Below are 13,181 nucleotides of genomic sequence, written 5' to 3'. Positions count from 1 at the left end.
GAATTCATGATATTCAGGATTGACAATCAGGGGGTAAATATAAACATGTTTGTGTTCTACCTAAATACTAAATGAAAGTATTGATATCAATTAACTTAGCTACGTATTTCTCTATAAAATTAACATATTGTCCACAATCATAAATGTTAGAAAAATCTTTGTGATGGGTGATATCTCTTGCCCTCGAAGCCCCGAGCTGGTACCAACTGGATCAGATGCAGTCTCCTCTGGAACTCAGGATCAAAGCAAACTCCAGCACAGGAAAAGCTTTCTGGAACAATGCCTAGTGAAATAGCTGCTTAATTAATGAAACAGACTTTAGCAGACTTCACTCAATGAGGGTTTATTTGTCTTAGTTACTATTTACAAAACTAACAACTATAAGTACTGTATATCACATCCTTCTCTTCCAGAGTCCATGCTCAACAACAATTTCTTGAACAGTCCTTTGTTCTCTCCAGGAAAAAAATTCCCAAAAATTGTCCAGCCTCTTCCCACATAGGGAACCAATCACAGTACAAACAACAAGCATATCATGTTTACATTTTGTTTCGGCCATTTGTCCTTGAACATCTTGTTTTCAAGCCTAGTCTTCCTGGCCATCAACAGGAACCATTTTTTACTTTAGCAAACCATTGTCACATCTGAACATTTTAAATACAAATAGAAATATACATTAACAATAAATTGCTTTTTGCACACACTTCTGTCTTTATGAAGAGCCCAAATCCAAATATACCATATACACTTGACCATGCATAAGTCAAGGGCTGGTTTTGGGGCTAAAATTAGGGATTTTGATACAACCCATGGATAAGTCAAGGGTAAAATTTAGGGGCATGAAATAAAGAATTTAAAGGAAAAGAAAAATGATGCCAAAAAACTTACACAAAAAGGCATAACTGTTTTTGCTCACACTAAAGGTGAGATAGATGGGAGGGGAGAGGGGGGTTAATGCCTCCAGGACAAATTATATTCTTGCCTTTCACAGAGGATGGTTCTTTTTAAATATAAGATTTAAAGTACAGTACATACTGACCCATGGATAAGTCGACTCTGTTTTTAGGTTCCAATTTTTTTACTAAAATTTCTAGACTTATACATGAGTATATACAGTATAACATTTTTGGATCTTTATTCCAGTCTATATAAAAGCAGAAGTTTTCCTACCCTCAAATAGGTCACAGCCTTTTTAAGGGACACCTACCAGTCCTATAAGGAATAGGATTTCTGGTCCTCATTAAGAGGTGTACCTTTTAATAAGGGACATCCCTAATTAGTCCCCACTTTAGGGATGGGGATCTGAGCAAGAGAAAAGATTTAGTGACCAAACAACATATGGGACAATATTGTTGACCATACAGAATGCCAGCCAACTTTCACTGTTACAGAAAATATTGAAAATAAACACAAAATTTATGGCATATCATTTATACATAATAATCTCAAAGCTTACACATGTATAACTTTATACATATAGGGGAACACATAAATGCTAACAGGTGGGGGGGGGGGGGGGAGAAGAAGAATTACACAGTGGCAGAGGGGAAGTAAGGCTGCTCTCTGGGGCTGCTGCCATGCCCTCGCAGGACCCAGCTTCTCTTCCTGCACTTCCCTCCCAGCCTCCATTCTAAATCTGGTTCTTCTTTGGGCTACAAAAGCTGCTTTCAGCCAAGGGAGGTGCCCCTTTACAAGTTAAAGGAGAGGAAGGAAGGAGTCCTCTTTCAGGCTTCACAAGAAGACACAGCAACTGATAGGAAAGAGAGAGAGAGAAAGAAGGAGGGAAGGAAACAAGAGAGAGAACCTAGCCCAGGGAGGGACATGCAGAGAGTGATGTCTCACAACCAAGGAGGAGAGGCAGCCTTCCTCCCCAAACCGCCACCTTCATCACCCCCTGCATAGAGGCAGGAGAGGGCAAAAATTGGGAGGAATCATGAGAGGGAATTGGCCAAATCCTGTACACAACCCACAAATCCTGCAAAAAAGAGATCATTTTCAGATGCATTGAGCATTAATCCAAAATTAACCTGCACAGAAAGTGGACAAAATCGATCGCTTTTTATTTTCAGGATTTTCCCAAAAGTCAAAAACAGCCGATGTTGTCCACTTTCTCTGCAGGTTAATGTCAGATTAATGCTCAATGGCCCTGATGTGTCTGAAAATGATCCCACTTTTGTGGGATATTCCCAGAATTTAAATCCAGTTTCTGTATGGGATTTGGGCACTTAGTCTCCCATGTGGTAAACTCCATACGCAGACTCTGCCTCCATCAAGAAGGTGTGTGTGGGGGGGGGGGGGGGGTGGTGGACATCAGCCACTGTGGTAATGACAGCAATATCACCACAATTAGTATGTTGTGAAGCTTCCAAGAAAGCAAATCAGTTTCAAGTGCACTGTTTCCCACATACAAAACAGTTGTGCGAACTAAATACCAGTGGGCAGAAAGTACACAGAATAAAGTAAAAATTACTCTGTTATAATTGTCAGCACTGGCCCAATTTAGATGTGCCTTTGCGGCGCCCCCATCACATGCTAGGGATTGGCCAAGGACGCACCATCCATACTGGCCTCATGCCTAGTACGTGAGGGGGGTGCCACCATTTTGATGAGATGGACGCGTAGCATCCGCACGTCACGTTGCACTTGTGACATCATGAGTGTGCCATTTGCGCACTCAGGCGTCACAAGCACAATGCAAAAAGAACCTGCTTTTTGCAGGTTCTTTTTCCGATGCTGGGAAGCCTCGCCGTTTGGGGGCTGAGGCTTCCCGCTGGCGGAAATGGAGGCAGTGGCAGACCGCCCTTTTTGGGCGGTCTATATCCCGCCACTGTTAACCAGGCCATGAATTCTCTAGAAAATTGTAAAAACTCTTCACTTGAAATTCCTTCAAATGTGTTACTTTCAAAAACCAAGGCCCCATTCATACTGGCCTAAAAGACATGGAGGAAACTGGGATGATCCGGATGCCCCTCCCCCGAATCGCTCCGTTAGCAAGTGCCCACTACAAATTTGAAATCGAATGCATTTTGACAGAAATCGAATGCATTCTGTAGATTGGCCGCTACCAATCAAGCTAACGTCATGGTGACGTTTGCAGGGCATCGGGGGAAGTGTCCTCCCTTTTTAAAGAGCCAGGCACAGGGGTTTCAGTGGCTGAAGCAGGGAGAGAGATGCCTCTCTCTCTCTCTCTCTCTCTCTCTCTTTTTATAAACCTGTGGGCTTTTGGGTCAGATCTGCCCCTGTTCCAGGCAAAGGATGGGATTGCCATGTTTTGTTTTGTTTTGTTTTGTTTTGTTTTTGCTTTTAAAAGCAACATTAGCTTTCCCTTTGCTTCCCTTGCTGTATCTGCTCAAGAAGACAAATCATTCGCATATTTGCTCAAAAAAATTGTTAAAAATGTAACATTGATTGTTTGCAACATTTGTAGCTTCTCCCTCTGCAGAAAGCAAGGAGATCCAAGGATATCCAAGTGCAAGCCTGGCTCCATCTGCCTCTGGAATATAAACAATGCGCATGTTCGCTCAAAAAAATTGTTAAAAATGTAACATTGATTGTTTGCAACATTCTGGAATATAAACAATGCGCATGTTCGCTCAAAAAAAATTGTTTGAATTTGAAAAGGGGGGGGGGTTTGCCTGACATGAGCTCCGTTCATGACCTGATTTTTTCCTCCTGCAAGGGAAGGAATGCCCAGCGACAGAGGGCTTTGGGCAGGGGATGCAGGGAAAAGAGGCTCCTAAAGAATGCCTTCCCTTGCTCCCTTCTTCCCAGGGCTCTTTCCTCCTCCCCCTCCCCTCCGATGAGGGGAGGAAATGCCTTGCCCTTTGCCCACCCTCTGGCCTAAATCCCTCCCTCAATTTGCCTCGATCGTGATTGAGGCCAAAGTTCTCATTCCCAGGACCCGGGGTTTTTAAAAAGAAACGGTATTTGCGCCGATTTCAAAAGACCCGCGCTAGGGGCCATTTAACACGGAACGGGTGTGCAAGCTCCGGATTCGCTTGTGTGAGATTCGGGGTGAGTAGGAACTTCACATGATTGAATCGGTTTCAGAACCGATTTTTTTTGTAATGTGAATGGGCCCCAAGATTACCTAATCTGCTTTTCTCTGATGAAGCACTGAGCACCTCTGTGGTGTCAGCACACTTGTCAGTGTGAAAAGGCATTTTCACACACATCTGTAGCTGTACCAAAGGTGTGTCCTGCAGCATATAAAGTGTGCATGAATGGAAAGGATTCCTTGCACATATACTGTACCATGTATTAGTAAGAGAGCCAGAGCAGTGTAGTGGTTCAAGTTTTGAATTGCAACTCAGGAAACCAGGTTAGTTGATGCATCTGTGTAGCAGCTGGCATTCAGTGTTTCCCAAACTTTAGTATTGTCAGAGTGTGGGACCATAATCCTGGACAATCAACCAGTCAGCTTGTTTAATGAAACAACAGAACTTTATTGAAGGTTCCAAGATCAGCCATGTCTCCTCACCCAGCTTCTAAGCTGAGACTGACCCCTCCCAGCAAAAGCAATGCATAAATCACCCTAAGCCAAAGCACTCCAAATCCAGCAAAAGCCCGAGCAGCAGGACCCCTCCTTCCCAGCACTAGTTCCCATCCTCCATCCCTATCCCCTTGTCTCCCTCCTTCTTAGCCTGACTGTGTGTCACCACCGCTAGGCCCAACTGTTCAGGTGTGAACATAGTCTCAAGGGGGACAGTCTCCTTCCCCATGTGCTGAGGCAGTCTGGACAAAGCATCAGCCAGAATATTTTGTCGGCCCAGAAAGAACTTTAATTTAAACTTGTACTTGTAAAAGTCTTTGGCCCACCGCCTTTGCTTGGGGGTGTTTTCGAGGAGCTTGTAGGGCCTCCAGATTACGATGGTCTGTCCACACCTCAAACTGGTGGGATGCCCCTTCCAAAAATTGTCTCCAGCTGTCTAGTGCATGCTTAATGGCATAGGCCTCTTTTTCCCAGCAGGGCCACCCTACCTCCCCCTTTTGGAATCTCCTGCAAAGGTAAGCACAGGGCCTTAGTAACCCATTGTTGTCTTTTTGCAACAAAACAGCCCCCATAGCATAGTCACTGGCATCAACTTGTACCACAAATGGCTTATCAGGATCTGGATGCAACAAAATGGGTTCAGTGCTGAACAGGCGCTTCAGTTGATCAAAAACCTCCTGACATTTGTCTGACCAGAGAATGGGTGTAGACGGCTTAGGCTGTTTTCTTTCTTTGGCACCTGCCCCCATCCCTTTCGTTTCCAATGTTTTTGTCTTAAGCAGGTCCGTTATCAGCAAGGCAATTCTAGCAAACTCTGGGATAAAATGCCTGTAAAAATTTGCAAATCCTAAGAACTTTTGTACTTGTTTTCTGGTTTTGGGGGGCGCCCAATCCAACACAGTCTGTACCTTGGCGGGGTCCATTTCAATTCCAAGATCAGCCATGTCTCCTCACCCAGCTTCTAAGCTGAGACTGACCCCTCCCAGCAAAAGCAATGCATAAGTCCCCCTAAGCCAAAGCACTCCACCCCCAGCAGGACCCCTCCTTCCCAGCACTAGTTCCCATCCTCCATCCCTATCCCCTGAGAAACGAAACTGCATTCCAAGTCTCTGCAGGCCAGCCTCTCAAGGACACTAGATAACTCACACCTGGTCCAGCCTAGCACTACGTATCACCATCTCTACAAGCTATGCGAAGCACAACCCATCCCCCCCATCATCCACAGTTAGAATACACCTGGTAGAATACTTTAGGATTCTAACAAGTATAGTCCACTGTCCATTCTGGACACACACACACTGCGTATGGGAAAAAGAGTGTACGCTCAAGCCGCATAGAAAATAATGGCATGAGTACGCACCCCATTATTTCTGCTGGGGCTTACCTTCTGCATAAGCTCAAAGCCATGGAAGGCAAGCCCGCCTATAAGGAGGGCCAACTGTACTCCAGATGTTTTAGACTTCAGCTCCCAGAATCCTAGTCAGTTTCATCAGGAATTCTACATGGAAACAATAACCCATGATAGGTGAACCTCAAGGGTTCCAGATATGCCAGTCTCTGCCAAAAATATGTAGACATCCTCCTGTCCCATTACTGTGGCTACCTACTGTGGAGACCTCCTAGATGCCTTTGTGGTTTCTTTGTGCGATTTTATTCACCTTCTATCCTCACCAAATATCACCACCTTTGATAAATTCCTACCACTGCAGACACCATGTACCTGAACTTTAGCTTTCCAGTAGGTACTGTTCTCAGAACCCCATGTATAAAAGAAAAATATGGTTGACCTTCCATATTTGCGGCTTAGACTATTGCAGATTTGATGATTTGTGGTTTTTATTTTGTGGTTTTGATTAATATGTTCTGTCTAGGAATCTATAGGTCCTATGGCACAACTCTTTCAGATGCTGACTATAGAGTTGTGCTAGAGACACTTTTCTAAGCATTCGTAGATGCTCCAGCATAATTCTCTTATCAACGTCTGGCAGATGTTGGCCATAGTGTTGCACAGGAGATTGCTCAGTATTATCATTAATTCCCCATCCTGCATGTGAAGGGAATACTCCTTTTCCTGGCCCGGGGGGAAAAAAACCAACCAACTGCATGGCTTTGAGAGGAGCACCTTGTGCACATCTATTGTACATTGGGGGAGGGTGCTCTCTGGCCAAGTGGTGGGTGGAGGTTTCATCTGCTAGGAGGGGACAGGGATGGGCTGGCTAGAAAGTAAACTATATCTCCTTACCCATATCCAGGAGGAGGAGGAGGATGCAGGAGGGTGCAGGAGGAGGAGAAGGACAAAGGAGCAGGACAAAAGGGGCCAGGGAGAACTGGATTGGGGTGCAGGAGGAGGAGGAGGACGAAGGAGCAGGACGAAAGGGGCCAGGGACATCAGGGTGATCTTCCACACCAGAGCAATTCGGATTGAAATCGAAGTGAGCTTGGAAACAATTTTTGTGAATTCGCTTGTTACTGAATTCACAAAAATCAGGAGTCACTTTGGATTGGCTTTGGATCTGGCTTGGAAGTACTCCCCATAGAAAGCAATCATGTGTGATAATATATCACGTTTTAACGTGAATTCGCATGGATGGACCAGAAGTGACTCCGGATTGGAGCTGCAAAACCCATTGTCTAATAGAGACTCTTTGTTTGGACATACATGGGGCTGTGAGCACAGGGTCTGTGAGCAAAATGGCTATGCTTGGAGTGGATACTTATATCCTATTTAATGCCCTTGTGCACACCATGTTACCTCATGGTGTAACAAAGACTTTGATAGTTTTCCCATGGAACTGAAAAAAGGGATTCAGAATGGCTGATGGCTTTAACTCCATAGTAATAAGACATTGACTGGATTTGAGACAATCCCTGGTCGAACATGACCTAGAGTGAGGTGGTGAGTGTTTCACTGTTTTTGTGATGGGATTCACTTTGTTTCAATTGCATAAGGAAATGAGAAGAGCCTGGGAGAGGTGGGATGAAGTGATCAGCGAACATATTTAGTGTTTATTTTATTCCTATCTAGGTCTCCCACATGTCATTAGGTCACTGTGATTCCTTACATGTGCAACTTCTGAGTTACTAACCACTGGCCATCATGACCTCTCAAAATATGCCCGACACAAGATATTAATTATGAAACCCCATATCCAGCGAGAGGGGTATAGGGTATTCTAAGAGGCTAAGAGGGTATAACTTGCCAGCGTTACCCAGTGAGTTTCCATGCCTGAGTGAGGAATCAAACCATGATCTCCATATCCTAGTACTACATTCAAATCACTACACCATGGTGGCATGTGTAAGTTTTGGCTCTCCATTCTATAGCGATTACACTAGATCACTTGTCATGAGCAATCAAAACTCAGCTTTGATTCCCCTTTAGGTCTTCCTTAGCACCAGAAGTGGAACATGGGTGCTCAGTCGCCTTGCAGAATCTGGCTGGCCTTCTGACATGGTCTTGGGAACTCGCTTGATGACATACATTCAGTGGCTCTTTCCAGGATGCATATTGCGCAGGATGAAGGCAAAGATATTCAATCGATGGTTTAACCATGAAAACTATGGATTAGTTCCCATTCAAAGGTATTCTCCTTGACTGTGAATGAAATTACATGTACCAGAAAGCCTTGTTTACAGTAGTTGTGGGGGGCTCTAGAAAAGAAGTAACTATATTTATGAGCTGATATAAATCTGTGCTTTGAGAATCACTTTCAATGCATTTTGAAAAAGACTAGAACAAGATTATTTCATTTTTGAATGAAATGAACAATTTATAAATACCAATTCTAAAAATCACTGGATCACCAGCCAGGTTTGTCAAATATTTGCTCATTATTTGATGATTACATTATTTTTTTAAATAGTCTTTATTGAAAGTTTACAATATAAAAATGGTTTTTACATATTCATCAATCTCTTCACAGGTTCTCTTTATCTCTCCCTTCTCTCCCCCCCCCCATTGCTGATAACAGTAGAACAGTGATTACAGCTCTGCTTAATATATTTCTCTATTGTTAAATTCCAAGTTTCTTCTACTCACACCTTATGCTTATATATTTTGTTAACTGATGTAGATCATGCATTACTTCACGCACTTTTCTGGTTTACATACAAAAAAAAATCTTCATGTAAAGTTTTCAAATAAGACTAATACAAATAACCAATCTTCTGTCTGTAGAAGCTTAACTTGACCATCTCTCTTTACAAAAGTTCACTAGTGGAGCCCATATTTGTATTCCTTTTATGGATTTGTCTCTTAAGGCCATTGTAATTCTGTCCATTTATACTATATCTAAAGTTTTATGCAACCATATGTCCACACTGGGGATGTCTGTATTCCTCCAATATTGTGCTATCAACATTCTTGCTATTGTAATTAAGTACATAAAATATTGTTTTTAATGTTTCTCTTACATCTTTATTTTTTGCCATATTTAAAAGGTATAGTTACGGTTCTATACTAAATTTGATTTGAAATATCTTTTGTATTACCATATGTATCTCTTTCCAGAATTTTTTAACTTTGGGACAAGACTACCGCATATCATAGAAATTGCCAATATTCTCATTACATTTCCAATATAGCCCTTTGTTATACTTATAAATCTTACCTAATCTTGATGGTGTTAAATACCATCTATGTGTCATTTTTAACAAATTTTCTTTTATATCTATACATAGTGTAAAATTAAGATCTTTTCCCCAAGCTCTTTCCCATTTTGCCAAATCTATAGTATGGTCTATGTTTTTTGCCCAGTTGATCATACAAGGTTTAAGTAATTCCTTTTCTAAATCTAATTTTAAGCATAATTTGTACAATTTCAAAATCCTCCCTTTTTTTCTTTTTTGGTGATAATTTCATCTAGTTCTGTCTTTTCTTTTCCAATTCCAAATTGCCTATTGTCCACTCTATACCTTTCCACCAGTTGACGGTACGGAAACTATTGCAGTCTTATTTCCACTTCTTCTAATTCTTCTCTTGTCTTATTCCTCTTTTTCCCATTCTCTTCTTTTAGAATTTATTGATATTTTAACCAGTCTCTGCCTGTCAATGTTACACTTTTCAGGAGAGCTTCGTGCAGGCAACCCCATTCTGGAATATATCTGTAAATTTTCTTTTTATATATTTTCCTAACTCTTAATAATGCTTTTCTAATTATATGATCATTAAATTCTTTATTGTATGCCAATTTTTCATACCATAGGTACGCATGCCACTCATAAAATATATTAAATCCTTCTAAATGTAATAATGTTTCATTCTCTAGATATATCCAGTCCATTATCCAATGAACACAACATGCATGATAATATAGTTTCAGATCAGGTGCAGCTAGACCCCCTCTTTCTTTATGTCTATTACGGAACTCCATTTTATTCTTGATTTTTTTTACCTGCCCAAATGAATTTTAGTAAGTCTTTCTTCCATTGTTTAAATATTGAATCATTTAACACAATCGGTAGATTCTGAAACAAAAAAAAATAACTTTCAGGAGCACACACATTTTTATAATAGCTATTCTACCCAACAAAGATATTTGTAGTTGCGACCAATTCTCTAAATTTTTCTTGACTTCCTGCCAAAACTTTCTTTAGTTGTTATCAAATAGATCTCCATTTTTCTTTGTGATATATATTCCCAAATATTTAAATTTTTTCTGAATTTGAATTCCTATTTCTTCTGTAGCCAATCCTGATTTTTTTCATCATATTACATGTAATTAAGGTTGATTTTAATTTGTTAATCCTAAATCCCACACATTCACCAAATTCATCATGGGATTCCTTTTCACTTTCAATTGCTTAATAGTTCATGGACACCTGTGATCTTGAATGATGAGCTGCCCAGCTGCATCCTCTCTGGTGCTATAGTGGTGAAGCCAAATGTGAAGGAATTTACTGAGACTTCAGTCATCTTTGAAGATGGAACAATGGAGAATCATATAGATGTTATCATCTTTACTACAGGTTACAGTGCTTCCTTTCCTTTCTTGGAAGAGCCTATTCATAATATCTGCAAAAGCAGCACATCTCTTTATAAGCACATCTTCCCTCCTCACTTGGAGAAGCCTACACTGGCAATCATTGGTTTTATAGCAATAAATGGATCCATTCTACCTGTGGCAGAACTTCAAGCCCGATGGGTCACAAGAGTATTTAATGGTAAGAAATCTAAGCTAGAGACAAAAGGATTATGATTTTAAGGTAAAGGTAAAGATATTCCCCATTGATAAAGTTGTCAAGTTGTGTCTGACCACAGGGGCAGTGCTCATCTCTGTTACTAAGCTAAAGAGCCAACATTGTCAGAGACTACTCTGTGATCATGTGGCCAACATGATAGCACAGAATGCCATTTACCTTCCCACCACAGTGATACCTATTTGTCTACTTGCATTTGCATGCTTTCGAAATGCTAGGTTGGCAGAAGTTGGAATTAATGATGAGAACTCACCCCATCATGCACCTTCAAACTGCCAAACTGCCAATCTTGCAATCAACAGAGTCAGTGTCTTAATCACTTGAGCCACAGCATCCCTGACTTTAGGTAGATTTTAATAGTTTATCAGATTTTCAGATGTTCTTCTGCAAGTATGTGTGCCAGGATCTTTTTTAAAAAGTGACGTCACTGGACTCAGCTCAGCCATGAAAACTCACTGGCTGACTTTGGGCAAGTTACATTCTCTCAGCTTCAGAAGAAAGCAAAGGCAAACCCCTTCTGAACAAATCTTGCCATGGCAAAGCTGCTCCAAAACACATGGCAGATATAATAATAATAATAATATAGCTTTATTTCTAGCCCACCCAATCATGGAGAATCCGGGCGGGTTACAACAATAAAACACATCAAGTTACAGTAAAAAAAAATTTTAATGTTTTTTTAATGTTATATCATCATCAAACAATGATGATATAACATTAAAAACATTTAAAATATTCAATAAAAAATAGACATAAAGATAGGCAGGGAAGAATAGGCAGATGAGGGGGCAAATATCTCTATATCTGGGGAGGGTAACTAAGTTGGAAAGGCCTGCCGGAAGAGATCCGTCTTGAGTGCTTTCTTAAAAGCTGTCAGAGTGGGAATGTGATGGATCTCCTCCTGCAGGTTGTTCCATAGTTTTGGAGCAGTAGTACAAAAGGCCCTCTGGGAAACTGATATTAGCTTAGATTTTTTTGGCTGTAGTAGATTTCTTCCAGAGGACCTTAGTGTGCGGGACAGACAATAGGGAAGAAGGCGTTCCCTCAAGTACTCTGGGCCCAAGCCATGTAGGGCTTTAAAGGTAATCACCAACACCTTGTACTTTGCCCAGAAACTAATAGGCAGCCAGTGCAGGGACTTCAAGACCGGTGTTATATGGTCGTTCCTAGAAGTTCCCGTGATCAATCTGGCTGCCATATTTGTATCAACTGAAGTTTCTGAACTTGGAAAAGGGTAGCCCCAAGTAGAGCGCATTACAGAAGTCCAATCGAGAGGTTACCAGTGCATCTACTACTGTTTCTAGGTCCCTCGGCTCCAGGAAGGGGCGCAGTTGGCGTATCAGACGAACTTGATAGCAGGCGCTCTTGACTGCCGCATCTACCTGAGCTGTCAGTTGGCGCGACGAGTCAAGGAGCACCCCCAAACTGCGAACAGAATCCTACAGGGGAAGTGTGACCCCATCCAGAACTGGCTGACACAATTCCATTCCTGGATTTGGGGTTCCTATAGCAAGTACCTCCGTCTTACCTGGATTCAGCTTGAGTCGGTTTTCCCTCATCCAGTCCATTACCGCCCCAAGACAGGCATTCAGAGGAGAGACGCCATCCTTAGTCACTGCTTCAGTCCGAGACATAGAGAAGTATATTTGGGTGTCATCAGCGTAATGATAATACTCCACCCCATGTCTCCGGATGATCTCACCCAGCGGCTTCATGTAAATGTTAAACAGCATTGAGGACAGAATAGCTCCTTGGGGGACACCTGATTTGAGTGCCCTCTTGGCTGAACAACTGTCCCCAAGCGACACCATCTTGAATCTGCCTGAGAGGTAGGACCGGAACCACAGCAATGCAGTGCCTCCAATACCCAACTCTCTCAGGCATTCCAGAAGGATACCATGGTCGATGGTATCGAAGGCCGCTGAGAGGTCCAAGAGTACCAACAGGGTCACACTTCCCCTGTTGATGCCCAGACGGAGATAATCACACTTCCCCTGTCGATGCCCAGACGGAGATAACCATGGCAGTCTCAACTCCGTATCCCATCCTGAATCCGGTTTGAAATGGATCCAGAAAATCCATTTCCTCCAAGACTGCTTGTAGTTGATTGGCAACCGCTCTCTCGATCACCTTGTTCAAAAATGGTAATAACGAGACTGGTCTACAGTTATTTCTATACAGGGGGTCCAGGGAAAGCTTTTTTAAGAGTGGTCTAACTACTGCCTCCTTGAGACAGGGGAGCAGGGAGCCTTCCCTGAAGGATGCATTAATTATGTTTTTCAGCATCACCATGATTTTATTTCCCCCTGGATAGCCAGCCAGGTTGGGCAAGGGTCAAGAGGGCAAGTTGTCTTTTTCAAACTACTAAGAAGCTTGTCCACATCATCAGTACTTACCGACTCAAATTGATCCAGTCTAACAGTAATGGCAGAGGCACTGGATGCCTCTCTAGTTGCCTGTGTCCTCAAATTGGCATCCAAATCAGCTCTTA

General features: G+C 42.1%; 1 protein-coding gene across 3 annotated transcripts in view; it reads left to right on the top strand.

Moving 5' to 3' along the window:
- FMO4 (flavin containing dimethylaniline monoxygenase 4) overlaps positions 1–13,181 on the top strand; it is a 55,414-nt gene that overhangs the window by 28,133 nt on the left and 14,100 nt on the right. Inside the window, exons 5-6 of one of the 3 annotated variants that reach the window (XM_042466072.1) lie at positions 7,875–8,074; positions 10,302–10,459. In XM_042466072.1, coding sequence (XP_042322006.1) covers positions 7,875–8,074; positions 10,302–10,459 — 358 coding nt within the window. Of the gene's footprint in view, positions 1–7,874; positions 8,075–10,301; positions 10,655–13,181 lie in introns of all 3 variants that reach the window. The other 2 variants (XM_042466071.1, XR_006103786.1) reach the window with 2 other exon arrangements.

Source organism: Sceloporus undulatus, chromosome 4 (assembly GCF_019175285.1).
Source record: "Sceloporus undulatus isolate JIND9_A2432 ecotype Alabama chromosome 4, SceUnd_v1.1, whole genome shotgun sequence".
Classification (NCBI taxonomy): Eukaryota; Metazoa; Chordata; class Lepidosauria; order Squamata; family Phrynosomatidae; genus Sceloporus; species Sceloporus undulatus.
This window is presented reverse-complemented; position numbering and strand designations above follow the sequence as displayed.